At 33.2% G+C, this 25,596-nt stretch overlaps 4 protein-coding genes and 1 long non-coding RNA gene across 8 annotated transcripts; 3 read left to right on the forward strand and 2 right to left on the reverse strand.

The window, feature by feature from the left end:
* Positions 1–90: 90 nt before the first annotated feature.
* On the reverse strand, positions 91–2,076 carry LOC123223854 (F-box protein At4g00893-like). Of its 3 annotated transcripts, none has more exons than XM_044647276.1 (3): positions 1,919–2,076; positions 1,559–1,659; positions 91–1,318 (listed from the first exon to the last, which is right to left on the reverse strand). In XM_044647276.1, exons 2-3 carry the CDS (start codon positions 1,633–1,635, stop codon positions 319–321), a joined length of 1,077 nt encoding a protein of 358 aa, XP_044503211.1. In that variant the 5' UTR covers positions 1,636–1,659; positions 1,919–2,076; the 3' UTR covers positions 91–318. The 3 variants fall into 3 exon arrangements, with proteins under 3 accessions (XP_044503211.1, XP_044503208.1, XP_044503210.1); XM_044647273.1 differs by having other exon boundaries at positions 91–1,327; positions 1,919–2,075; XM_044647275.1 differs by lacking the exon at positions 1,919–2,076 and having other exon boundaries at positions 91–1,327; positions 1,559–1,899.
* A 2,279-nt stretch (positions 2,077–4,355) lies between these two features.
* On the reverse strand, positions 4,356–7,340 carry LOC123224443 (U1 small nuclear ribonucleoprotein C-like). 2 transcript variants are annotated; one of them, XM_044648099.1, is made up of 6 exons: positions 7,184–7,340; positions 7,034–7,076; positions 6,808–6,849; positions 6,471–6,732; positions 5,324–5,600; positions 4,356–4,613 (listed from the first exon to the last, which is right to left on the reverse strand). In XM_044648099.1, the coding sequence occupies exons 1-5, from the start codon at positions 7,189–7,191 to the stop codon at positions 5,338–5,340; spliced, it is 618 nt and encodes a 205-aa protein (XP_044504034.1). In that variant the 5' UTR covers positions 7,192–7,340; the 3' UTR covers positions 4,356–4,613; positions 5,324–5,337. The 2 variants fall into 2 exon arrangements, with proteins under 2 accessions (XP_044504034.1, XP_044504033.1); XM_044648098.1 differs by lacking the exon at positions 4,356–4,613 and having other exon boundaries at positions 5,089–5,600.
* Positions 7,341–13,323: 5,983 nt separating this feature from the next.
* Positions 13,324–17,836, forward strand: LOC123224444 (RNA-binding protein BRN1-like). Its single transcript, XM_044648100.1, has 9 exons — positions 13,324–13,703; positions 13,874–13,956; positions 15,367–15,418; positions 15,580–15,705; positions 15,802–15,881; positions 16,347–16,523; positions 16,696–17,041; positions 17,129–17,272; positions 17,350–17,836. Exons 1-9 carry the CDS (start codon positions 13,535–13,537, stop codon positions 17,475–17,477), a joined length of 1,305 nt encoding a protein of 434 aa, XP_044504035.1. The 5' UTR covers positions 13,324–13,534; the 3' UTR covers positions 17,478–17,836.
* Positions 17,837–20,711: 2,875 nt separating this feature from the next.
* On the forward strand, positions 20,712–22,372 carry LOC123224445. The gene is made up of 3 exons (XR_006503971.1): positions 20,712–20,762; positions 21,822–21,902; positions 22,061–22,372. It is a non-coding gene; the product is annotated as an uncharacterized LOC123224445 (long non-coding RNA).
* A 2,115-nt stretch (positions 22,373–24,487) lies between these two features.
* LOC123224446 lies at positions 24,488–25,211 on the forward strand. Its single transcript, XM_044648101.1, has 2 exons — positions 24,488–25,052; positions 25,144–25,211. Exons 1-2 carry the CDS (start codon positions 24,685–24,687, stop codon positions 25,184–25,186), a joined length of 411 nt encoding a protein of 136 aa, XP_044504036.1. The 5' UTR covers positions 24,488–24,684; the 3' UTR covers positions 25,187–25,211.
* Positions 25,212–25,596: the final 385 nt, after the last annotated feature.

A 25,596-nucleotide genomic window follows, 5' to 3' on the forward strand; every position in this document is an offset into this window, starting at 1 on the left:
TTTTGGCCTGTTTGGACTACATGATGACATGTCGTTTCATCATCTTCGTTCTTTGCTTGCTGATACCTACAGTTTCTAATGGGAATAATATAGAAATAACTTCTGCATAAAATTCTTACTAACACAAGTTGACCAACTACTACCACCTTTGGTGAGACGCTGCTAACATATATGAAAACATAGCAAAGCAACAGAGGAATATTTCCTCCATTTAAACCATAAAATTAATTATTCTTCAATGTAATGTATCCTAGCAACAATGAAAACAATAAATTAATACTATAAGTATAGCAATTATTCAAAGATAGAGTCAATTTCTCAGAGATCCCAGCTCACTTCTGGGGAAATTTCATAGAATCGAGGTTCAATCCAAGCTCCTTTAAGGCGACGACTTTGGCTTTGGCTGTCAGATTGTTGAGAGATATTCTCATTGAAAAATACCATGTCATGTATATAATTACGTCTTCCACCTGATACCACTGTTCCACAAGTATCAATGGAGACATCCCCTGCCAAACCCAACTTTGCCTTCATGCTCTCCATTTTAAAACTCTCCCTCCAAAGATGAAATGGTAGCCTTTCAACGTCTTCTCGTGACTTATTACTCGACGCATCAAGTATACGAAGTATTTTCCAGTTTCCATCTTCTGGAGTAAACATGATCAACCCATTTATCTCATCAAAAATGTGGAATTTTTTTTCATCTACTTGATAAGCTACTGCTTTGATCTGTTTAAACGTGTATCTGTAGCAACTAAATTTGTGCATAGTCCATTCATAAGATCCACGATAAAGCAATTGTACTTCCACTTCCCATTTATCATTCTTGCAAACAACACAAACTATGCAATCTTTTGATGTAGGAGGAGATGAAAATGCACCAATGTAGTCATGTTGCTCTGAGTTGGGAAACTGAGGAAGGTCTATTCTAGAGCGGGAGAAGGGGCAGAAGAAGAAAATTGTGGTTTCTTGCTGTAAAAGAAGCCACCCATCCCTGGATGCAATGCATGTTGCCCCGTTGAATTCTGGGATATTGATGTTGTACTTCTTTTGGGATTTGCTTTTGCCGGATCCGGTAAGCAAAATGCATTGTGAATCCTCACCATAAAGGATAAACCAAGGTTCAAAATCAGGTGAGGACTCGATGTGAGCTGAACATCTGGAAGCAGCACAATGCCAACTCTTACAGACACTGCGAAATCTGAGAAGATCAATTAAGCCTAAACGGTCAGCAATTGCTGTAATTAGTTCAGTAGGAAGATCAGCCCAGCGGGGTTCAGCTTTGAGCTGTGCTCCTGCCATTTTATTGTGTCCAATCCTGCCAAAACTGCTTTGTCATCAAGAAAACAAATTACTAAATGCTGAACCTTTTGAAACAAAAAAGAACGCTCGTTACAGAGGAACACAAATTACAAAACTAACAAAAAATTGCCTGAGAATGCATTGCATTCAAATATGCTGAAAGAGATTTTATAAAGCATAAAACAGTAGAATACAACTGACGACAGAGAACTGTTAAAAGCAATAAAATGGGGGGTTCTAAAATATCAGAAGATACCATTGATTTCGATGGAGAGAGCACCGTGCAAGGATGTCAATTGTCTTTGTAACATAAGAAACAATTAAACGCCGCATCTCACTCAAACAGTAATATAAAATCTACATAACAGATCATAAAGAACACTTCAGAAATCAGATTTGAGCCTCTAACAACACAAAGCAATAAGAGAACATTCATGACAACACAAAATAAAAGAGTTTCTTTTCTGCCCATCTAAGAATCACTATCTATTACTTCCGATGATAAAAGACTTCTGAAAGTTTAAGCAATAGAAGTCCCTATATCCATCACAACAGACTGCAAAGTTTAAGCAATAGCAAAGAACTAAAGAAACTAAGATGTAAAATTATATGTTACCGTATTGAATGAAGAAAAAAAAAAATGTCATCACAAAGAAGAGAGAAAAACCATCTCCATACAGTAGGGTTTAGGGGAGAAATTTTCATTATGACTTGCTACTAAAAAGGCAACTGATATACGGAGGTAATAGAGTTTAAGTACAACTGAAACTACTACTTAATAACGTGTGAGACTCCAACTATCACTACTTATAAATCAAATCAAAGGCCTACACAATCCACAAACAAAATTGTTTAGAACCCCACCTTATATTAACTTTATCTTCTTTCCAATATTATTATTAAATATCTTTTGCTACAAAAACTTTTTAATTAATAACTTTGTTTTTTGATTTCTTTTTTCAATTAGACGTCTTTCCTATGTTATTATTATAAGTAATAATATGTATATATAATATACTGATAATAGATTATCATATGATAAGATATTATTTTATCTTTAATTTAAAATTATTTAATATTTAATTTAAAATTATTTAATTATATATTAAATTATGTAATAAATATAAATTAAAATATTATTTTATTTTTAATTTAAATTAAAATATTATTTTATTTTTAATTTAAATTAAAATTATCCAACCATACATTATCTTTACCTAATATAATTTTGTTACATTAAACACAAAGCAGTTTGTGGGTGCAAATTAAATTTGCAAAAGGGGGCATTCCGAGAATTGAACCAGGGACCTCTCGCACCCTAATCGAGAATCATACCACTAGACCAAATGCACGTTGGTGCGACGTGGCATTATTTTTAACTATTAAAAGAAAATGTTTTCCCTCTGAACCTTAATGATTTGTGTTTACAACTTCATTTCAAATCGTCGTCAAGTCACTGTTCTTCCTACATTGTAAATTGTAGTTGGGTTTCCTCATGAACTTCAATCACCTTCTCTGTTTTTGAGCGGAATTTCAAATTTTTTCCTCAGCTGATCAAACTAACACTCATCTGTTTTTGACCTGGACTTTGGGTTGTTTAGCAACTGTGTAGAATAGAACCAGGAGTTGAACGTCGCACCTTCCAATTTTTTTACTTCTAAATATCACTGAAAACCATTTAATATAAACACACCCAAATCCTTTCTCTTGGAAGAGCTGATTAAATTAGGTGCCGCTGAGTCGATTACCCCTTATATGTCTTGCCCAAAACACAAATTTAAAGTCTAACTTAAAAAGATTTAACCTAACATTGTAGTGTCTCAGACCTAGCTTATAAACCTTATGAATCAAGTTGTAGGTTTTAATACTAAGATCATGGGTCAGTCCGGTCTGATACTATTTACAAATTGTTAAAAAGGGAAAAAAAGACAAAAATGAAGACTTCTACTGCTTTTGCTTGTGATAATTTTTTTTATTTTTTCTATATAAAGCAATCCAAATTTTTTTATTTCCAATTTTATTTACAAATTTTTCAATCTTAATTCTTTTATTATATTTTCAGTCTCATTTTCTTTCATCAACTCTCTTTTGAAAATTGTCTGAATTTACAAATAATAATTCATTATATTTATAATTTCATTTTCATTTCAATTTTATCATTACAAATAGATTCAATGTCAAATATATACAATATCAAATAAATTCAGAAATTTGGATGTTGAAGACAAGTAGATAAATGATATAATATATATATATATATATATATTTTTTTATTTATGTTTATAGTTATACAATATGTAAATTAATTTATTTGTACTATATTATAAATTTATAATATTTTTGATCATGTAACCACGATATTTTTCTATCACAAAGGAGAGATTATAAATAAAATGTTTAGGGTATTGCGCTTAGTTTTAATAATTTGTTTAAAAGCTTTAATTAAAATTTTTAAGATTTGTGATTAAAACCCGTGACCCAGCTCGTTTAGGGTCCCAAATGCCATATATAGGGTCTGACCTTCGTCTTTCAAAAATTCATAGGTTAACCTAGTTTAAAGACCCATTACTATACAGGCATAAGTACAGGCATAAGGCCCGGACTGGCCTATTGATATGTCTGCCCTCACACATGGAAGGATTTAACTAGACGAAAAGATACAACATATGTTCGTGGTTTGTTTTGCCAGCATTTGGGTGATTCAGAAAATCAAGCAGCAGAAAAGGGTTTTTTGTAGAGTCTTCTTCCATGAGAAGCAAGACCATCGTACATCTATGTGTGTACTGCTATTATTACTTCCTTTTCAATCCAGCAGGTCTCAGCAAAGCTTGGCATTTCCACTGCAGCATCTCCCATGGATGCAGACATAGCAGATGTGATCACATATCATATAGTAGAACAAATCTTACTCCCCAAATCGTCTTCTAGTGAAAAACATACAAAACTTACCGATGAACAGTTGAGAAATATAATATACAAGGGGAACCTTTTCTAGGCCTGCCTCGTAAAATTAATAGGTAAAAGCACCATTTCGGCTTAATCATAACTACGAGTAAAACAAACCAAAATCCATTGATAACCATTAGTTTCAAGTTACTACTATCCACTTTCTGCCACTATAATTAAATCACATTGAATAAAAAATTTTCACAGGCATTCAAAAGAACGACATTGGGTTCCATGACATCTTATTAATGTTTACAAAATGACAAAAGTTCACATCCATTTTGGCTGCATGCCAAACTCTGGGAGCGCATTACAACACATCCAGAACCCCAAGCCATAGATCATGCAGTGAAAGCGAGTTAAGACTGCAACAAAAGCGGTGTCATTGACGCTATAATTCGAGTTCTAAATGTATCCACAGGACTTACAAAAATTAGTGGAAAGCTAAAGTGTGAAATGCTTTGTTTGTCTTAAATCCTCAAAGGTAACCAAAGAAAAGAAATCAGAACTTAAAGCTTTTAAAGTGTATTGATTTATAATACATTTAAACATCTGGTTCATTCTATTCTTTTTTGGGGGTCGCCAAAGAGTTTCTCAACCTCTCTACATTTTTTCCAAAGTTTAAATTAGGTAAAAATGTGTAGGATTAAACATCCCAAGTAAGCGGCTTAAGGGAAGTTGATCCTGACCTAATTTTAACAATCTGTTTCAAACCAAGTTAGTCATGCACTTCAAAGTTACAGTTCATGCTGCGGACAATTCTTTGGAAAGTTACTGCATGGAAACTACAAATACTTGAAAGAAAAATTGTGACCAAACATAACACATTTTGTTCAATAGTTACAAATCAACCAAATTTGTTATCATATTGCCTCATATTCCATACATACAAAGTCAAAGCACACTAATATAATTCCTTCAACATTTCATTGCGCCAATATAATTTTTTTTTTTTTTTTTAACATTTCATGGTACTTAAAATGATATAACAGATATCATTAACCACAAAAAAAACCCCTGTATATGGCATACTTGCAACAAAGATCCTTCATTTTGGTAGAAAAGCAAAACGTACCAGCTTGGCCCATACTAATGATTGGACTCAGGAGCTTGGGCATTGGCATTGAAACTGTCAAACCCACCACTTGTTGGAACAGATGAATTTGCTTGATATGGTGAAGGTGTTACCATGGCAGGAGCTCCAGTAGATGAAGCAGCTGGTGTGGCACTACCAGGAATTGCTGTTGGGTTAAGAACAGCTGGAGGTCTAGGAAGACCATTTACTTGACCAGGTGCAGGAGGCGCACCAGGTGGTGCCACCATTGGTGGCATGCCTGGAGCAGACATGTAACCTGCTAACACCATCAGAATGATTCAATTCCAGGCATTCTTAACGCCACATGATTAGATTACATGCAGAAAATACACTATAAGATGGTCACAGAAAGAACAAGCATTATAATCTAAAGAGTGAAGTCAACAAATATTGATTTTTTGGCATGTCTGTCAAAGAAACCTAGGATAATACAGTGACCTATATTGAAAACAGGCAGGAAGAAATAAGCCAGTTAATAGAGTAACAAGAGGAACAGCTCCCAGTCTTCATAAACAGAGCAATCCACCACAATCCATATCAAATAAACCTTCTACCAATCATGAGCCAATCAAATGATTAAATTGATGCTACCAATAAGTTTTTTTTTTTAAAATCAAAAATTAAAAATTAAAAATGTACTTCTAGGTCAACTAGCTGTCTACAAGGAGATAAAAAAGAGAAAACCTTTAACCTAATTATCTAAGAACAAAAATTCATATAAACCTATCCAACGGTCTCTGTATCTAATTACTCAAGCAAAACCCTACTCAAAAAACCAGCACTCCCAGTAGTAATTCCTTAAAGAAAGATAACTAATTTTGATAAAGAGAATTGGCAATAGTAAATGTCTAAATGATTTATCAACACCAAGATAACCATGGTTTGAAACTGATACAGGAAAATTTTCTAAGTTCTACATCAGTATACAAATGCGCTACCTAAGTATGACATCAAACAACAGCAGGAACAGCCACCAACAAGACATCTGCCATATCAATAAGGTCGCAGGCACCAACAATCAAATTACAAAATATGTGCTCACATGCAAAATGCATACCCTATGGATCAGTGCATGCAACATAACAGAGTTTGGCAAGGAGTAGAATATGTTTTAGCCCCGCTTTACCTGGAGGACCAGGAATTGGCCTCGGTAAAACAGGAGGCCTCATCCCTGGGAGTAATGCCGGATTCAACTGAGCACCTCCAGGAATTGGCATAACAGGTGTTGGTAGAACCGGTGCGCGGGGCCTCTGAACCATTACATGCTGATTGTAAGCAGCACCAACCTGGTATGCAGCAGTTTGGCCAAGATGTTCCTTGATTCTCTGGTCAATTAAACTTTGAGTTTGTTGCTCCTCAAACTGCTGATAGTAGCTCCTCACATTTGCCTGAAATGATATACAGAATTAGGAGAAAATAAAGTAGCCCATTTAACTAAAATATAGGACGCCTTTGTACGACACCTTATGTTTGTAGCCTGCATTGTGCTGTTTTCTCACAGATGGCTGAAAAAGATAGCAAAAATCATCAGTTAGATGCCTTGGAAGAAATTCAAAGGAACGACATGCACACAAATAGTATAAATGAAGGCAAGTGCAAATTTTTCATAAAATCAAATGTCATATGAAAAAAACAAACTTAAATCCTGCTCACTAAAGAGTAAACTTATATAGAACTAAAGCGACTTACAGAATCGTGGGTCAAATATGTGTCGCAATAGTCACAGTAATACCTGCGAATTTGCATAAACACCAGGAAGAGAGAATTTGTAAAAATTGATATGATTAGACAAATAAAAAATGGTTCTTAATCGAACATAGAAAACCTGAAAGGACATACCGAGGCATGGCTTTGTGTAGATCAATTTATGACTGAGTATAGAACAAAGACCCTATGATATGCTTAGCATTGGGAAAAAAATAAAAACCCTAGGAAAGAGAAAGAGTAAACCAAATACAGAAACATTTCACCCATCGACCCAAAAAACCCCTCTCAGGTTATCTTAATAATAATTAACCCCTATTGTTTCCGAAAAGCTGAAACAGCGTCTTTTATTCCCCTTCACCTCTTTTTAAAAAGCCGTTACTCCCCTATTGTTTTAAAAAATAATCATAAAATCCCTTACTTTTCAAGGGGTAGATTCAAACCAAGTAGTTATTTGGATAGATTGAAGCAAAATTTAAATTAGAGTTTTAGTTTGACACCTTAAACTAAATTTTTGTTTAAATCCATTTTTGATAATTATTGTTCATTTTGTTAACGATACTCTTTATTTTGCTTATAATAGTATTATCGTATTGATAACTCTATTCATCATGTCAACCTCAATGACATTTCCTATAAATTCAAATGAAATTAAACTCAAGCTAATTATTTAGATTCGAATGGAGCTTGACTCACTCCATAGTTGAGTATCGTTTTTCAGGTAATTTTTTTATTTTTCGAATGCTTTAATTGTGTAGCCTAAAGAGTATCTATTTTGTCTTTGTCCATATATTTTCTTCCAAACAGTCTTGCATAGTTTAAATGTTCTCCTCAATTTCTGACTGATGAAGATTTTGATTGGTGGATACCTCTTGAAGAAGTATTTCATCTGCATCTTATGTATGGCATTATTTGTAACTTTTCTTCCTCTTCCTCTGAGATATGGTGTTTCAGATATCAGACTACTTTTGAACAAAGAAAAGTTTGGTCCCAGGATATTACAATAGAAACTAAACTTTAGAAACTAGGTCATGAAAATAGTCAATTTAAGATTATTAAATCATGTTAGCTCTATAAACTCGTGTCGAATAATTGAGGCTGTCACATAAATAACTAAAATTCATCAAAGCTGAAGGTTCAGTCCATGTGGTCAAGCGTTATTAATGTTTGACATGAATGAACGGTTTGGTGACATTTTAAACCATTTTGAAAAAGTGTATACAGGTTACTGATATGATAAGTCATGGTCTATTATATTGTTCCTGGTAGTGTACTGATGTTTTCCTTGGTTGATACTAGTTTTTCAATAAAGAATGACAGAATAATTGTCATGCATAGGGAGCAAGCCAAATGCCATGCTGTTACATAGCAATAATATCTAGTTTGCTGTTTTACTTCATTGATATCTAATTGTTTTGTGCTTGATGAAGTTCAAGTTGCAGGCAGAAAACGGCACCTGTACACATGGTTAAAACCCGTCTCATGTAGCAACTGAGGACCTGGGAAAGTTGGAAGCTATAGAATGGACGTTATTGTGCATACCAGTTATTTGTTTCTTTTCACTTTTTTATAATTTCCCTTTGCCTATCTTTTAGCTATTTAACGTTTAGATATGACTTATTGTAGCGTTGTTTAAAGTAATAAACAATTGGCGTTGGAATTCATGAAGTCTAATAACTTTTGCACCTTTTAGTGTCAAAAGATCACTGAACATTACAGGTGATCTTGTGTACCTTTTTGGAACTTGTTTCTCCTTGGTTTCTTCTGTTTCCTTTTTGCCAGTGTTGTGGGTTCAATACAAGTTTTATCCTTCTCAGAGTAGCATGCAATCATAACCAGGCTCTCTATTTTAACACTTTGGATTTCCATATTCATGTTGCTAAAGGATTCATTTGTTGTTTGATTCATTTGTCCAAAGTCATTGCTATACCCATCTAAACTATGCTTAAACTCTCTTCTACAAGTTCTGTGTGCTTGCACCCTCCTTTTCCTTATATACATCACTTTAAGTGGTCCTGCCGAACACGAAACTGTCCATTATCATTGAAACTGATAGTCAGAAGTATGCTTATCTTTCACCTAAACAAAGAGAGATTTTAAAAGTCAGTTCTTTCTTCTTTTTTTTTTTTTGTTTTGTTCTCTTATTATTATTCAACAACAGCAATTGTTGTAAAATCAATTATTGCTGTTGATTGGGGGCAGGAAACAGTTAATATGCCAACTGGAAGAGTGGATGTATTTGTACAGTTGTACTTTAGTTTGGAATTAAAACTCTCTTCTGAACACACTATTCATTGCCTGTATATCTTGTCTAACATCTTAGTAATGTGCATTTTCAGGTCATGCGTACAGAAGGCCAAAGGCCACTTTATAAAGGGTAATGATCTATTGAAGCCTCTTCTCAATGGCTTATTAGTCACGTTTAAAAGTTATGAACATGTTTACTTCAATGCCTTCTCCAAAGTATTTTGGTTTATGAGGGTGGAATTACAGTAAATTTTCTGAAATATGCCTGATGTATTTGCATCGTTTAACAGTTATTTTCATTTCAGTTGATGTTAAACTTCATGTTTTAGTACAGTTCCATTATAATTTTTGTAGGGACGCTTTGCCGTTTTCACAAGATTGGGTCCTCAAATGTGCAATCACCTTTATTCCACGTGAGAAGCTACCGAAGCTTGCTGGATTGGATGCTATCTTGGTGGGATTGCCAATTTGCAGTCATGCGCTTCATTTGAAATGCCAAACAACTGCCATTATAACCAACAAGAGCCAACTAAGTGAAATTATTTTAGTTAGTTTTGCTATAAATTCTTCGGTGTTAGGACTACCACTCCATATTAGGGTAACCAAATATATAGTTGGTTTCTTACAGAAGTGCTATACCATTTTCTTTTTTCTGGGTATGGCCAGGCATAACTTACAGTGATATTATCTGTCACTGTTGTATCATTAAAAACCATCAAAGAAAATTGGCAACCTTCTGCTTGTCTAACTTAAACCATCTTGTATTACAGATATGACTGTGTCAGTAATAGAATTGTTCTCTATATGGTTTTGGCAAAAGTAAATTCTCTCTGTTTTATTATGTGCTGATGCTCTGCTTTGTCTTTTCTCCTTATCCATAGGGAATCATAAAGTGACAAATATTAGACAAGAAATTTCTGATTCACTTTACAGAAGAGTTGAAAGGGTATCAAGAAGCATGTGAAACGCTGACTTGCTGCTATGCGTTTGATCGATTCTCCCATGAGGAGAGAATTAGGTACAAGCAACCATCATTTGACTTTAAGAGAAGTTCTTAAGCCACACTCCATCTCTTCAAATGGATGAAAGTTGCCGATGGAGCTGTGTTTTTGTTGTATCAGTGGAAATCTGTGTGTCATAAAATATTGCTGTTTCTTCTTTTTGATCTTGTAGTTGACTTCCATATATTGAATAAAAATAGTCCCTGGACAGAGTGATCCGCACCAAAATAAGCCGACACCGGATGAATAATCTAATTAATTGTTGAATTACTCAGTATGGGTGATTTATTTTTATAATGTAAAGGTTGGCAATTTTCGGATGGTACTACATGAATATGCTGTCACATGTTCCCCCACTTCACACAGTTTCGGCTCCAACCCTCCTAAAGTAGATCACAGGCTTGAAGATGTCAAATAAGCCATGATTTTGATATATTGTTACATTAAATATCATAGATGTGTGACATCGGGCAATTTGAGTGTCTGACTGCAAATTAAAATAATGTCAATTTATTTTTACACGGCGGGCGGGGGTTGGGGTAAATACAAACGAGTAGTTTGTTTGTGCTGCAAGTTGCAATGGGAACAGAAGTGGCAGCGTTGGAGGCTCTGCGGAGACTTGGCGGGACAGTCTGGCGCACTTATCTTTGTGCCTCGGTTACCACGCTAATCTACCGTTATACCCTTCCTTTCATTTTTACACCACTGCCCTTCTCTTCCCAACGCTGACGATCGTCTCAACCCCGACATTTAACGGTATCCGTACCCTTTTCTGCTGAAAATGACCCAAACTTAACGGGTCAACTCACGCTATTGTTTCGTCTTCTTGGCTGAATTTTACGCGTTCTTTTTTCGTAATTACCTCCAACAAATAAATATTTAATTTATTTTAATACGATAAAACATGTGAAAAACATAACGCTTGTTGGAGTTGAAATGGAAGCACATGATTGTAAATCCAGCCTGAATTTAAGGGGAAGCAATGTGCTAGAGTGGTAGTTGTAAATTGCAATGGTGATTCAACTCAACCCAAAAGGAATGGTGTTTTTATTTCTTCATTGTTTTTTTTTTAAATTTATTTCCACAAGTTCATGCATGTATTTATTGCTCCATCTTAGACGGATTAAGTGAATATATTTAAGTAATATAATTAAAATTGTTAGATCTAAATTTGTGGTGTAGAGATACAAATTAATGAAGTAAAAAATAAAAAGTCGATTTGCTCTGTCCAAACCAACCATTGAACATTTATGTTTCTTCAAGTTTAAGTGTGACTAGATGAGTGAGTGTAAGTCATTAAATTACTTTTGGGCACGTCACTAGTAGGTATCATAAAATGAATTCAAAATGGATGGAGGGAAAACTTGTTTTAAAGTGAGGACATTCGCAAGATCATTTGTATTATCATTAAATATTCATATTACTTTTTTTTCTTCTTTTTGATTTGATCCATCACCATTCATCACACTTTTCTTAAATAAACAAACAAATGTTTAATATCAAAATTATTTGTTAATAAAACCTCTTAAACTTCATTAAAAGATCAAACAGTTGTTCATGTTTTGAAACTAATTGTTAGTAATGTTTTTCTTGTCTTTGAATTAATCGTCACATGAAAAATGACCACTTGTATCATCATCCTTAATGGGGCAATAATATACATGACATTATCATCCTCAATTTCATACAACATTCTATATTCAATCTTTATAGTGGTCTAAATGCAATTCTACCTATAGTTTATACTCAACTAGTAGCTTACAAACTTCATTAATATTTTGTTTGTCACATATAATTGGATTATAACTATTTTTTATTTTCCTTGTAACATATGTCATTTTGTTGTTTATTATCAAGGTCTATTATCTAGTACAACCAACCCAAACAATACTTGATATTTTGATTTATCATATAATAACAAATTAAATATATAAAAATTACTTATGAAAATACACTGAGAAAAATCCTAAGTGAAAATTTTTATTTTACCCATCATGGCAAATATATAAAAAACCATGAGACAAAATATCAATGTAATATAATTAAAAAAAAAACCCCAATTTCATAAATCGACATTTAAAATTAAGTTTAAGTCTAGTACGAGTAAATTTGCCTACTAGAGCTAATCACATATTTTTTTTTTTCTATTAATTTTATTACTTTCATCACAATTTATCTTAAAATTTGTATCAATGATTCAAACAAACACATAAGTAAATATTTATCTCCACACTTGGGTTAAGTGATATTTCGCACTATATTTTATGTATTTTGAGAGAGATTTGATAATGAAATTGTTGAAAGTGTAAGTTAAATAAAGTATGTTATGAACTCGTTAAATATTGAAAAATTATAGATAAAGATGAACTTACTATTATTTGGGTTATTTAACTATATCTTGTTACTTTTATAGATTGATTAATTTTGTATATAATTATTAAATATGGTTATTTTAATTAATTATTCTAAGCTTTTTTAAGAAAAATTAAAAAGTAAAATATAATAAAAATATTTTTATTTTAGTAAATTCATTTATTAATGTTTTTGAAATAAAAATAGATCCTATACGTGAAAATTTATATGTTTGACACAAAAAATGAAAGAAGATTAGATGATGACAATTGATTTGATTATTAAATTATTTTTTTATTATAATTATATTATTATCATAATACAAATATTAACACTTATTAGGTGTATTAATTACATTTCTAGTATAAATTATATCGTTAAAAAGAGGATGGGCAATTAAGTTAAATCATTGGATAAGCGGACGAGACGCATCTGCCCCACGTGATCCACGGCGCCGTTTGAAAAGAAAAGGGAAAATTTTTTGAATAAGACAAACAGACGACGAAATTAAAGGGCAGAGACGTCATTTGAAATGACAGAGTGATGGAAGTACAAGTCTTTGGTTCAACTGAAGACTGTACATGTACACCCATCATCCACCTCAGACCTGAAACAGCTGTTAGGGTAGTCTCGTAGTTAAACGTAAAACAAAGCCTCTTAATATGCAATTTAATTACATTGAATCTATTGAAGATCCAAGTTTGCCATCCAGAAATCCTCCAATTTCCCTAAACAAAAATAAAAAGCGACGACTATTCGAAGAAAGAGAAATTATAGAGAGAGAAACAACGACGCTGCAATTTCATAGGGAGAGAAATCAAGACAAGAAGTAGAACCTGAGACAGAGGGCGAGAGTTGTGTTCGTGTTTGTGTGTTTAAGGCATTAATGGCGGAGGTGAAAATAGAAAAGAAATCCAACGAAGAAAGCGTCAAGCTATTCGTTGGTCAAGTACCCAAACACATGACCGAAGCTCAACTTCTTGCAATGTTCAAAGAGTTCGCTCTGGTCGACGAGGTCAATATCATTAAAGACAAGACCACTCGCGCTTCGAGAGGTTTGTTTTAAATCTTACATTATTGCAAGCTTGCTCGTTCTTTTCTTTTGTTCGTTTTTTTTTTAAAAATTATTGTGTTTGGTAAGAATGTGTGATTTGTTTTGTTTTGTTTGAGATTTATCTGGTCAGTGCGAGTCCTGAACCCTAATCTTAGCGTATTTGGTTTGTAGGGTGTTGTTTTGTTATATGTCCATCCCGACAGGAGGCTGATAAGGCGGTCAATGCCTGTCATAATAAGAAGACACTTCCCGGGGTTAGTTAGATTATGTTTATTTTTTGGAGTTATATTGTTGATTACTTTGCACATTGTCAGATTAAGTGTCAGAATTTATGTGTTATTGCTCATAATAATGATCTCTAGATCTTATACCTTGATAGGATCTTATAATGTGGTCAACTATCTAAGAAGCTGTTCAGTATCCACCTATTAGTGACACTTGTGCATCATAATTCAGTTGTTAACTGAAATAAATTGCTTCATTTATTGTGTTAGTAATTATGAATTAATGCACATTGTGTTTAGTAATTATAGTAAATAATTAATGGTGTATACTTATTAGTTGGTTTTAAAGTTAACATTTATTTGTTGTTAAAGTAGATTACAGAGGAATTATGGTGCAATGTGTTGATCCACGTGGTAAAACAGTGTCTGTAGATCGGTTTAGCGCACGGTGTGCTGTGTTACTTCCACCAAATTAATGGCTCTTTTCTTAATTTATAAAGTGGGACTTAGAAAGCACATCATGCTTAAATTTTCTGGAGAGTTGAAAATTGCCATATGAATTTTTTTATGTGCATTAATGGAATCAACTGTCTGGGCTTGTATCCAATTCCTTTTGTTTTCTTTTCATTCGGACTTGGACCTGTAGCCAATTGTTACTCATATCCTTTTGAAAGTCAATGCTTCTTCTTGAAGATATGATTGTGCTGCAATCACCAACTCAGTTGTTGTTGGTTGTGCATTGCTAATCACATGGTAAAGCGAATTGTAGAAGGGATGAAAGTGAAATGAGTTTTGGTGAAATGCATTTTGGCAAATGGTTATAGTATTGGAAAGACTGGAAATGATGATGGAGAAATGCAACAAACTTTTGCACAAGCTCAAGATTCTATTTGTAAAGCATTAGCCCCTTTTTTGATGGACCACTTTTACTGATCCACTTTTAAGTTTCAATGTACATGCGTACTTTTCCTTTCAAAGTAAAAAAGAAAAGAAAAGAAAAGGAAGAAATGGGAAAAATTTTGTGTCAAAATAGAATTGAATGAAATTCATGAACGGGAGCTGAAGTGAAAAATTTATTTATTAACTAATTTATTCTTCTTTCATATTTTTCTATGAACCATGATGGCAAGCAAAACCATTTCCTCACATCATATTTTTCTAGAATCATTAAATTGGTTGACCAGCTTAAATTTTGTTGAACATTGTAACATTTACGAATGAATGAAAACTTTACAACTTCCAATTAGGTTGTTGCTTTGTTTTTAATTTTAATTTTATGGTTTATACTTCTTGATTAAATCCATTTATATGAAAAATAGAAATGGAAAACTTTAATGACCAAGTTCTTGCATAAATTCAGTTTATTTTATTGTTTTGCCACTGCTGATTTCTCATTTTGACCTACCTACTCATGTTGTTCTTGCTCATTGTTCAATTCAGGCATCTAGTCCGTTGCAAGTGAAATATGCAGATGGTGAACTGGAAAGGCTAGGTATAATATAATTTTAATGATTGGTACTTATATTTGTTTAGAGGGAGCTGTTGCAGCAACAAATCTTGTTTTTCTGATGCTGCTCCATTTTTGGCATTTTATACCATAATTATATAATGTTTTCTGATATTTCCCTTTATGTTGTTGTCTTTGCAATCTAGAACATAAACTCTTTGTAGGTATGCTGCCGAAGAATGTTTCTGAAGCTGAAGTTTCTGCTCTGTTCTCTAAATATGGAACAATAAAGGATTTACAAATATTAAGAGGTTCTCAGCAAACGAGTAAAGGTGCTTGGAAGATCTTGATTTCTTTTCCTTTTAGAGGTCCCTGGTTTGATTGTTTCTGAACAATGAGAGTTAATATGTCTATCTTTTTTATTTCAGGTTGTGCTTTTCTTAAGTATGAGACAAAAGAACAAGCTCTTGCTGCCTTGGAGGCTATCAATGGAAAGCATAAAATGGAGGTTTGTCTAATATTTGTATTCTTTTGGTAGTTGAGAATTTATCCCAAAACATTGACATCTGGTTGAATAGGAAGAAATTACTTGGAGTACAATGTTCTGATAATTTTTTTAGCTTTCTTTGGAAAGACATCTGAGCGTATATCTTTCTTTTTGGCCCTAACTTGTGTTGCAAGATTTTGTATACTGTCCCTTCTTATCTTTCTTATATAGAACTACCTTGGTAATAAATAGTAGGTTTACACTTAAAGGCAGAAATTTTGATTCTAATTATACTTTTAAGTCTACAGTGATTAACTTCTACCTGTCAAGCTTTGAGCATCTTTGTGTTAATCTTCAGTAATATTTTTGAAATTGTTGAGTTGAATTTATAATTACATTTGCCTTTTTTAATTAGAAGCCGTGGACTGATAGAAGCTAATTTATTTCTGCAATCTTATTCTGATGGTTATCCTTTGTGTCTGTTAGGGTTCAAGTGTTCCTTTGGTTGTCAAATGGGCAGATACAGAAAAGGAAAGACAGTCAAGAAGGGCCCAAAAAGCTCAATCCCAGGCCTCTAATGTACCAAATGCTGATTTACAACATCCCTCATTGTATGCCTTGCCATTTGGATATGTTCCCCCATATAATGGATATGGATATCAGGTAAATTCTTTTATGTTTTCTTTTTCTGGGTTGATTCAATTTTTCACGATGCCTCTAGGCTATGCAGAGATGATAAGTAGTTTCACCTATTTTGGATTGTACCACACTTTCTTGATTAGTATTAAAAATCAGAATGGTCATATAGGTTGCTTATCACCTGTTCTCTTTATAGGCTCCTGGAGCCTATGGACTTATGCGGTACCGCCTACCTCCAATGCAGAATCAACATGCCTTTCATGGTATAATCCCTCCTGTAAATCAAGGAAATGCAATGCGTGGTGCCACGCCTGACCTCTCACCCAATATGGGCCCTAGAAATTATGCAATACCTTCTTCAAGTTATGTGGGCTCAGGTTATCCTAATGTACCTGGTCTTCAGTATCCCATGCCATATCTTGCAGGAATGTTGGGTCACCAACCTTTGAGCAACTCACCAGGTTCTGTCACACCTACAGGTCCAAACAATAACCCAGCAGCCTCATCAAGTCCTGGTACCAGTTCTGGGGGTCAGCTTGAAGGTTAGCCATCTTTTTTTTCATTTCATTTGTTTTTCATGGAAAGCTTTTGGAGGTTTGTTCTGTTAATAATGATATCTTCCTACTTAGGTCCGCCTGGTGCTAATCTATTCATTTATCACATACCTCAAGAATTTGGTGACCAAGAGCTTGCCAATGCTTTTCAACAATTTGGCAGGGTCCTGAGTGCCAAAGTTTTTGTTGATAAAGCAACTGGTGTAAGCAAATGTTTTGGTAAAGCACACTGTTCCTAACTCTGAATTCATTGGGAAAATGTAGGCTTTTATATCTTAGTAAGCCTTTATTTGCAGGATTTGTCAGTTATGATTCACCAGCTGCTGCTGAAAATGCCATTGCTCTGATGAATGGATGCCAATTAGGTAGTAAGAAATTGAAAGTTCAGCTTAAGAGAGACAACAAACAGAACAAACCTTATTGATTGGGAGCTGGGTCATGGAAGGAAGCAGAATTCTCTATGATATGTACTCGCATGCAATCTGGATATCCAGGAGTGACCTCAGTATCTGCACTCGGGATGGGTTGAGATAAATCAGTGCTTACATGGCTTACATACTTCACAACATCCTCCTTGTAATTGCCTCGCAGGATTGAAATCCTAGAAACTTGTAATTCATGGTGCATCCTGTGCCAATACAATTTGTAATTTGTGTATCATGGAAGTTCATTTAGACAGCAATTATTAATTTATTGATTTTTCACACAAAATATTTTGTTGTGATGTTTTGTGAAACCTCTTATCAGATATCCACTTGTCCCCCATCCCTATGTTTTGTTTTTTCTCTCGCTGTTGAGTTTCTGTCTATATTGGCATTTTTCTTTATTTTCTATTGGTAAGACCCTTTGTGTTTCTCTAAATATTTGGTAGTGTTTGTTTTGAGGAACCAGGTAGTAATTCATTGGGTTGGAGATAGTTTAAATTTTCAAGTATGCTATCTCCTGCATACTGCATAGTGCATTGTTCTTTATTATTTCCTCTGTACCTGGTGTAGTCCAAAAATTCATACCTTCTAAGTTTTAGATCTTTGACCAACAGAATCATTTTCCAAGAACTTTGCTTTATTGGTTAGGTCAAAATCAAAGTTGTACTAAGTGCTTGTCAATGGTTTCTATTGATGACATGTATCAATGTTCAATTACCATCTACATGATTGCTCAATAAAGTGCTGATCTCGTCTTTCTTCATTTTTTTTGGCACTTCAGGCAATTGATGTCACATCTAATACTAATCTTAGGATCATGTTGTATTAGGAACTTGTCTAGAGAGCACTGTTTCCTGATTCTTGAATATATTGCTTTATAAATTTACACATGGGCGATTTTACCAATTCTCTATCTAACATTCGGCATGCTTATGTTTTCTTCCTGGATAGTTCATTTCATATCAGGGCAGGCATGTTGTTGTGAAAGTTCATGTTGTATTTTTGCATATTTCTTTGTTAATGAGTTATAACTAGCTTGACACTTTTTTTAGGTAGCCAGAGAAAATTGATTGACCAAGATCGGATGAAGAGGTACATTGTAATGTGTGGACATGAATAGAGGTCTGTACTGTTGGCTTTAATGAACTTTTGGTTTCATGTCACTTATTGAATCTGTCTTATTTTGCAAAATACTTCCAAAACCCACTATCTATATGCATGCACATGCTTTTGCCAACTTCCGTACAAATCAAAATTCTTCTTCAATTCACTAGTAATTTATTTGTAATACCCTCAGTATGTTCCAGGGGTATTTATGTCTTTTGACTCTATTTAGAGATATTTCTCATTTTAAATACATATATTTGTTTTACATGTATATGTGTGTTTATATATATATATATATATATACCTAAAAGAAAAAAAAAAAAAAAAAAAGGAAAAAGACAAAGAGAAAAAGAGAAAGAGATAAGACTTTATATATAAAGAGAAAGAGAAGACTTTTCCATCATTTTCCGTCCATATTCCTAGTAGCCACCATTCTTTATGCCTTTTCTTTGCTTTCTTGAAGCCAAAGGAAGAAATTGAAGAGATATTGAAAGATAAAATAAAAAGAAAAAAAAAGAGAAGCACCTTGGAAGCTTTGGTAACCAAAAATCTTCTTCCTTCTCCTTTTATCTATGTTTATATGCATGTTATGTGAATATATTAGTGTGTTTTGGTATTGATTTAAAATGATCTTGGTGATAAAGAAAACAAAACAAAGAGGAGGAAGCCAACTTGCAAAGATTTGACTTGAAACAAGGTAAGGGATATCATCCTTGATATGTGACATGTTTTAGGCTTTTGGTTCCTTGGATCTATGTTATAAATGATGATTTTGATGTTGAAGAATGTTGTTTTGCCATTTGGGATGTCTATGTATGTGATTTTGTTCATGGCAGAAAGTTGTATAATATTTACAGTTTTTGCCATTGAGTTCGTCCCATATTTTGACTGCCTTATTTGATGAATTATGAGTGCTATTATATCTTGTTGGAAAGCTCTTTGAATCCTCTCTCCAACGATATATAGCTTGTATGAATTAGAGATTATTTGGACTGTTAAATATTGTATGAACCAAAAGGACTGCTTTACCAAATAAACAGAGGAGACAGTTTTGCTACTGCTTTCATCTCACGTTTTGACTGTCTTATATAAGGATTTATGAGAGCTATTATATCTTGTTGGAAAGATCTTTGAATTATCTTTTCAGTGATATATAGTTTGTATGAATTGGGGATCATTTGGATTGTTAAATATTGTATGAACCACAAGGACTGTTTTATCAAATAAACAAAGGATGCAGTTTTTGCCACTGACTTTATCTGCTGTTTTGACTGCCTGATTGAATAAATTATGAATGCTATTATAGCTTGTTAGAAAGCTCTTTGAATCCTCTTTTCAACGATATATAGCTTGTATGAATTAGGAACTGTTTGGACTGTGAAATTGTATGAAAAAAAAGGTTGCCCTGTCAAATGAACAGGGTTGTGAACAATATTTCACAGTTTGGAAAGGAAAAGAAAGAAAAGAAAGGAAAGGAAAGGAAAGGAAAGGAAAAAAAAAAAAGAGAAAAAGAAAAGAAAGAAAAGCAAGAAAAGGTTGAGACTCAAGATTCAAGGGTCATCCCAAGAGTAATGTCTGGTGAGTTATGAATAAATTTAGATGGAAGCAAAATTAGTAAGATATAAGACTCGTATACATGCTATAAACTATGAGGGAGCACTTTACACTACACTGCCCGCAGTAGGGCACGTCCGTAGTAGAACATAGACCCCTAGTAGGGTCCGCTCGCAGTAGAGCATGTTCGCAGTAGAGCTCAATTCAGATTCAGAAATAGTGTAGTGAAAGAAAAAAGAGCTTCAGCTTAGAAAATGTCAAATCCCTATAGTTAGCTTTCAGAAAGTATCAAATAGACACCAAATGGGACAAAGTATGACCCAAATAGTAAAGAGTGAACTAAATTACCCCCTCAATCTCTTATAGAGGTTAGGATGTGAGGTTGAGTCCCAAAAGTGAGTTAGAACAGGAAAAAAAGATAGTTTACTTGATTCTTTCCCCTTACTGAGTGTTCTTATCACTCACTCCTTTTTCTTTCCTGATTGCAGGTATAGGTGATCGAGATAGCTGCGAGGCAGGGTCAGGTCAGCGTAGGTAGATCCGGCTGGAGCAGATTATCTCTGGTTTATGTTACGTGCATACAGTGGCATGTTCTTGTCGATTTTTGACTTTTTGAGATTATGGTACAGTTGCATATGATTACTCCCTGTTTTCAGATGCTTTCAGATGAGTTTTCATATGAGTATATACATCTTTTATTCGCTTCCAGATTTTCAATTTTCTTGGAATACTTCATAAACATTTTTAATGATGCGTTTATTTTAAAGTATTTTTAAAAAAAGAAAAAAAATAGACGCTCCGAATATTAATTTGTAATATTTCTCCTTCGGTGGGTAGTATTTCCAGGGAGGGATGTTACATTTTTACCCAGGACAAATTTGACAGAAGGGTTAATATTGTTTCTTCTTCACAATGGGGAATTTTATTTTTTATATCCCCTTTTCCCTTTACTGTTTAGTCAAAACTGTACCAAATTGGGTCTTTGCAAGTATTACATTCTTTAAAATTTTAGTTATACAGGTCTCGCCATTTTGCATTTGGAAACAGCTAGTGTGAAATGGACAGTTTCTCAAAAGAAATTTTTTAAAATAGAGATACAGCAGTAGTCTAGAGTGACTTCATATGAAACCATGTGTGAACATTGGGGTAAAAGGTTTTTAAATGCAGGCTAGTTAGATAAGGTTTGTTGTCCGTCCGGAGAGCAGTGTACCATAACCTTTTTTCCTTGCTCTTTGCTAAGCTTAACTTATTCTCTCTACCTTTGTGTTGGCATGCATATAACTGATACTAGCCAATTTGAACTGTTGAAAATGATAATATGTTGTGGCCTATTACATATCCAAAATTTTCCAGCATCCTATTTGCTGTAGTTCTTCCTATGTGGAGTGTCTCTTTCTACTTCAGTATCCATGTATATATTACTAAAGAATTGAGTGCTTGTTTCTCAACAGTCAACAGTGGTTATGGATTCTTGTCTTCTTATAGCATTTGTATGCTTTTGTGCTTAGCCATCCTGTCCTGAATGTTTCTAGTTCTTGATGTTTTTCTTCATGTCTAATGAAGAAGTTGAGCTTGTATGTCCAGTGTGAGTTGGGCTTTCATAGTAATTTTTTTCTATGCTAGGCTGTGCTCACCAGTCAAGCCTGCTAGTAATATCTTAATTCGACTATTTCTTCTTTCAGCTTCAGGTAGCTTTCTGCTACCTATTGATGGTTTTCAATTGCATTGCTGAAGGTTTTAAGTATGATACGAAGAAATGGGCGGTATAAAAGTTTTTCCTCCCCATTTCTGATGGCTTTCTGTTTTCTCATTTATTACTTTCATCTGAGTTTAGTACTATTGATCAATATTGTAATTACCTCACAGACCAAAACCTCATTCTGATTGCATTCTAATTCCATGTTCTTTGATCACCTTACAGTTGTTACACAGTTGAAGACCTGCACTGAGCACCACAGGAGTGATTTCAACAGTAATTTTACATATTTAAATTGATTTATATTGCAATTGCCTCAGACCAAAACCTCACTCGGATGTGATTCTGCTCCCTAGTTGCATTCTAATTTTATGTACTTAGTTCACCTTATACAGTTGAAGACCAGCACTAGAAAGTTAGGAGCAATTTCAATAGTAATTTTACAGTTGTAACTCAACTAGGGACTCAAAAATTTCAGAGAGTTTGACTCATTATATTAGCATTTCTTATATACATTTTCCAACTTTTTGTGCATCATCTATATGTTGCCGGGGAAACATCATGGTGCAACAGGACCAAATGCAGCTTCTGAAGGCTACATAATCATGTAATTGCATTCATAGAATATTATGTCTCTAGTATCAGAATCTGAATTCCCATGATTTAATATGGTGTCTACTGTGGCAATGTTGATGGAAGGTATAAAGAGCTATGATGAAACAAATTTCAAGAATCAGTTAGAGGTTGATTGATAAATAAACTAAAATATGAATGCTGTCTGGGTTCCATTTTCAGACCGACCAGCTTCGAGAAGGATATTTTATCCATGCGCCGCCCATGAAGATTATGTTTCATGTTTTGTTGCTGATGATTATTGACACTTGAATTTACCTCATGCCGCCTCTAATTTGCAGCAAGTTTTTCTGGTGCCAGCTTGCCTTGGCCTCTAATTTTTCAAGTTTCTTTTAATTCACATGAAAATATCTTTTAATTTCGCTCTCCGGCACCATCTTGATTTGATAAGGTTTGACTTGTCATAAAGTGAGACCCAAAAAGACTATTCTCTTATTGTGTACAATGATGTAATGGTTACCAAAGTTGGCGGAGCATTAACATTTTTAAAAAAATATTTAGGTTGGAGTCTCTTTTGTATTTATTAAATTTTAATTTATTTAATATAATAATTATAAATCTGATCATTGTATCTTTAATTTATTTATCTATAAAGTATAAACAAGATTTTTAATTATGAAAAAAATATTATATATAATCATTATATATAAATTTATATATAAATAATGATATATTATCATATAATTGAATATTATTTTATTTATAATTTTAAATTATATCATTAACTATATATAAAATTATGTATAATATTAATACACGTAATATTACCCTTTTCTTACTCCTGGAACTTCAATTCAACAGGACAAGTCTTTCCTGAGAATGGTCCAAATTATTTCATTGATTTATGATTTCGTTGAAATTTGGAAGTATTTGACTTGCATTTTCTGTCGTAAGAAAGGGTGTGTAGAATTTTATTGACTAGTAACCGGTTAAACCTTCTACGGTGGAGGCTAGTCTTGTTCAATGCTGAATTTGTTGAACTTTGTAAAATTCGATGGCGTTTCTTTTTTCTCTCTTGCTTCTGCCTGGAAATTGCCTTTAACCATCTCTTAATTATTACTTTTCTTTAATTAATTACACCATTAATTGTGTTCAGTCAACGCATGCAAGTTTGGGTTTGTTTGTAGTTGCTGAACTATGGAATGTGATAAACTATGAAAATAGTTTAAGGTACCCAACAAGTAAGGTCTAAGATGTTGACACGTGGACTATCTGTCTTTCTAGAACTCTGGTTTCAGTCTATATGTTTATGATATGAGTCATAATATATATTTTTTATTATTATTTCCTTCTAGAAGAGATGCACATTTTTGTCCGGTCATTTTCATATCTTTCAAGCTCTAATAACTATGTCCCACCCAAGGTTTAATGAAATTCACACCTTTAAGATCACAAAAATTATTTTCGTTTTCCTATCATCTATCAAAATCACATACAAATAATAATGTAAACAAATTACTTTTAATCTTAAATACCTTATTCTTTTTTTCTTCTATCTGTTCATTTCACCTTAAATAAATTTAGAAATTAATTTTTGTTTGTGATATTCATTGTTACTCATTAGTAAAATAAAGAATCAATATAATCACACCAAATTGATATGATTCTAGTAAAAAAATTGTATCGTTAATATAATTTTAGTTAAAATCACATCAAACCAATGTGATTTTAATATTTGATGCAATTTTGGTAGAGAATTGCACCGATCATTGCGATTCTCAATATTATTGGCAATGAACTTTGTTGATGACAATTAATTATAATATTTTTGTAATTATTTTTAATTAAAATTACATAAATTAGAGATAAAAATATATAAAATAAAATTTTGGGAATAAACATTATTTAGTAGTTTGAGAGTGTTTTTATCATTGTAACAAATTTAACATATTTTTTAACAAATTTTATAGGTGGGTGAGTATTGAATTTTTCAAACCTAAGAGGTTATTTAATTAAACCTTGGGTGGGAAATGATGATTCAGGAATCTTTTAACGTGAACTTTCCGTCTTTTCTTTATATTAAATTGGCGAGTCGATTAATGGACCCCGTGCAGCCAAAACAGCAAATCACTGCTAAAATTTTATCAGGTCGGAACAGGACAGGCACCGCCCAGATCTTCCCATTTAATTCCTTTCAGTCATGTAGAGAGAGCTTACGGGGGCAGTCATCAAACCAAAGTTCCTAATTCATCCAAACTTCTTCTTGGCTGAAAAAGATGGACGTGAAGAATGTTTTTGATGTTTCTTCTTATATTTTCGTCGAAGCAACTGGTGACTCAGAGGCTGATGTTGTTGTTGATCCTAACACTACCACCACAGTTTACCATAAAAATGACGATGCTGAATCATGTAACCACAATTTCTCTGGGTTCCCATTTGTTTCTTACATACATAATGGCTTTCAAGTTCAAGCTGTACATGTTGATGATGAAGTGGAGGAGGGAGAGGAGGTTCATAGTTACAAGACATGGTCGAATCAAGGACAAAACAGTCTTCCTGGAGACAAGAAATCGAAGGATTCATCTGAAAAAGGAATGAGTGAAATAGAGAAGAACAAGCTGTTCTGGGAAACATGTCTGGCATCGTAAGTCTGGCTTTTGTTTTCACTTGGTTTCTTTGTTTATTTTTCTCGTACTGGGATTGAGTTTTTTGGGTCGTTTTTAACATCATTTCAGTGGGTGTGGAGTTAGCTGGAGGGGCACGGAAACAGCTTTTTAAATAATGAAACTGTACATATTTAATTTACTGACTATACTCAATTTTTCATTTCTGAGTTTGCAGTTAATTTTATTTATGGGATTAAATTGCAAGGAAGGAGAATTAACAGCAGTAATATATAAATACTTAAAATAAGTATATATATATATATATGTATCATAATATAACTGAATATTATTTTATTTTTAATTTAAAATCATTGAATCATAAAATGACATATATAAATATATATATATATATATTTATGTATTTAAAATAGGTATATATAATTTTATTGAATAAATAAAAAATAATTATATATATAATATATAATTGGGAATATAATATTATACAATTGAATTTATTTTATTTTTATTTTATTATATAACAATATATCATCGATATACCTAATTATATATAAAACAAATACC

This window comes from Mangifera indica, chromosome 8 (assembly GCF_011075055.1).
Source record: "Mangifera indica cultivar Alphonso chromosome 8, CATAS_Mindica_2.1, whole genome shotgun sequence".
NCBI classification, from domain to species: domain Eukaryota; kingdom Viridiplantae; phylum Streptophyta; class Magnoliopsida; order Sapindales; family Anacardiaceae; genus Mangifera; species Mangifera indica.

Bases quoted from the DNA above. Each gene is read 5' to 3' on its own strand.
- LOC123223854 (XM_044647273.1), bottom strand. From the start codon at position 1,635: ATGCGGCGTTTAATTGTTTCTTATGTTACAAAGACAATTGACATCCTT. The intron at 1,328-1,558 runs GTATCTTCTGAT...ATGACAAAGCAG, and splicing joins TCTCTCCATCGAAATCAATG to TTTTGGCAGGATTGGACACA.
- LOC123224443 (XM_044648099.1), bottom strand. The intron at 6,733-6,807 runs GTGTCGTACAAA...ATATCATTTCAG, and splicing joins ATGCAGGCTACAAACATAAG to GCAAATGTGAGGAGCTACTA. The intron at 5,601-6,470 runs GTAAAGCGGGGC...TGGTGTTAGCAG, and splicing joins GCCAATTCCTGGTCCTCCAG to GTTACATGTCTGCTCCAGGC.
- LOC123224444 (XM_044648100.1), top strand. From the start codon at position 13,535: ATGGCGGAGGTGAAAATAGAAAAGAAATCCAACGAAGAAAGCGTCAAG. The intron at 13,957-15,366 runs GTTAGTTAGATT...TGTTCAATTCAG, and splicing joins ATAAGAAGACACTTCCCGGG to GCATCTAGTCCGTTGCAAGT. The intron at 15,419-15,579 runs GTATAATATAAT...TTTGCAATCTAG, and splicing joins TGGTGAACTGGAAAGGCTAG to AACATAAACTCTTTGTAGGT.
- LOC123224446 (XM_044648101.1), top strand. From the start codon at position 24,685: ATGGACGTGAAGAATGTTTTTGATGTTTCTTCTTATATTTTCGTCGAA. The intron at 25,053-25,143 runs GTAAGTCTGGCT...ACATCATTTCAG, and splicing joins TGGGAAACATGTCTGGCATC to TGGGTGTGGAGTTAGCTGGA.